Source organism: Sinocyclocheilus rhinocerous, unplaced genomic scaffold (assembly GCF_001515625.1).
Source record: "Sinocyclocheilus rhinocerous isolate Xijiao unplaced genomic scaffold, SAMN03320098_v1.1 C36663198, whole genome shotgun sequence".
In the NCBI taxonomy this organism is placed as follows: domain Eukaryota; kingdom Metazoa; phylum Chordata; class Actinopteri; order Cypriniformes; family Cyprinidae; genus Sinocyclocheilus; species Sinocyclocheilus rhinocerous.
Genome location: NW_015784612.1, coordinates 1 through 1475, shown reverse-complemented (window position 1 = coordinate 1475; position 1475 = coordinate 1). Strand labels below are relative to the sequence as shown.

Below are 1475 nucleotides of genomic sequence, written 5' to 3'. Positions count from 1 at the left end.
GAAAGGAAAAATTGAAATCGCATCATATGACCCCTTTAAGATATATTCTCTTAAAACAAGTCTTACAAAGATCTTATTTTAAGAATATTTCCTGGAAAACAAGACGAAATAATTAAAATATAATGAATCATAAAAACACACTATTTTTCTTTGTAGACACCACTAGACCTCAGAAGAAGGACGAGGAAAATGGCAAAGAATACTACTTTATTTCCAATGATGAAATGACCAAAGGTATCATCGGGAATGAGCTAATTGAATACGGCAGTTACCAGGGACACATGTTCGGGACTAAGATCGAAACTGTCCACAAGATTCACGAGCAAGGGAAAATCGCTGTGCTGGATGTGGAACCGCAGGTAATGCCACACTGTCGAGTCAACTGTCAATTTAATTAGTATAGCAATTGAATCATAGCATTGTGGCGATATGTTTTGTAATTATCACTCACATTGTTTTTTGTTTTTTATGAACCTTCCAGTGTCACTAATTCTAGCTTGGACATTGACTGGTTTTCTGAACTCTTTCTGTTTTTTTCCAGATGCTGAAAGTGCTCAGAACGGCAGAGTTCGCTCCTCTTGTGATATTCATTGCTCCTACTAACACTGCCAATCAGGTTAGAAACTGATTTATTCAAGACATAAGCCTCAGAAGCTCATTCCTAGCCATGCTTATGACCTAAAGGTTATAACACAACAATCTTTCATTTTTACACTCATAAGATTTCCATTCTACTTTTCCAGTCAGAGGCGGTGCAGAACATCCAGAAGGAATCCGACGGCATCCTCAGTGCATACTGTCACTTTTTCGATGAAGTGCTCATCAACAACGATGTAGACGAGAGTGTTAAGGGTGTAGAGGAAGCCATCGAGAGAGCCTCCTCATCCCCGCAGTGGGTACCAGTCTCCTGGGTGTACTAAAAACCCCAATCCCTTTCTCCAGTCGCCCCTCCAAAAATACCATACGAGTGAACCCCACTCACACTGTGCCCTGCCTAATACAGTCATTATCAAGACAGTTTTCACATGAATGCAAGTGTTTTATAGAATGTTTGGAAAAAGCAATAAGTTTGTTCTTTTTGTTTAATATGTGAATGATTTTCAAATGACAGAGTGCTATAGCATTAAGCGATGACATTGTAAGCGATGAAAAAAGGACCTCTACTGTGATTCAAAATACCACTCAGTTCATTAAGGTCTGCTGGTTTTCGATCTTCCCTGGAGTTTCCGTGTGTTTTTTGTAACATGTGCCATGGTGTTCTTCTTAAATATAATTACATTAAAAAAAAACGTTAAAAACACAGGGAAATTGTATCAATCAATATGTGAACGCAGGTTTGTCGTGTCCTGAAATGTTCTTCATAATGATATATGGATTTACCTCAAGTCATGATGTAAGGCACTTTTAAAAGAACTGAATAAACCTCTCCCTACACTCCAACTGTGACTCTCTGTGTTAAAGAAAGAAAAGCATCA

At 38.2% G+C, this 1475-nt stretch overlaps 1 protein-coding gene across 1 annotated transcript; it reads left to right on the top strand.

Moving 5' to 3' along the window:
* The first annotated feature begins 27 nt into the window (after positions 1–27).
* Positions 28–1434, top strand: LOC107736381 (55 kDa erythrocyte membrane protein-like). The gene is made up of 3 exons (XM_016547808.1): positions 28–359; positions 542–616; positions 744–1434. The coding sequence occupies exons 1-3, from the start codon at positions 123–125 to the stop codon at positions 918–920; spliced, it is 489 nt and encodes a 162-aa protein (XP_016403294.1). The 5' UTR covers positions 28–122; the 3' UTR covers positions 921–1434.
* The last annotated feature ends 41 nt before the right edge of the window (positions 1435–1475 follow it).

Bases quoted from the DNA above. Each gene is read 5' to 3' on its own strand.
- LOC107736381 (XM_016547808.1), top strand. From the start codon at position 123: ATGAATCATAAAAACACACTATTTTTCTTTGTAGACACCACTAGACCT. The intron at 360-541 runs GTAATGCCACAC...GTTTTTTTCCAG, and splicing joins TGCTGGATGTGGAACCGCAG to ATGCTGAAAGTGCTCAGAAC. The intron at 617-743 runs GTTAGAAACTGA...CTACTTTTCCAG, and splicing joins CTACTAACACTGCCAATCAG to TCAGAGGCGGTGCAGAACAT.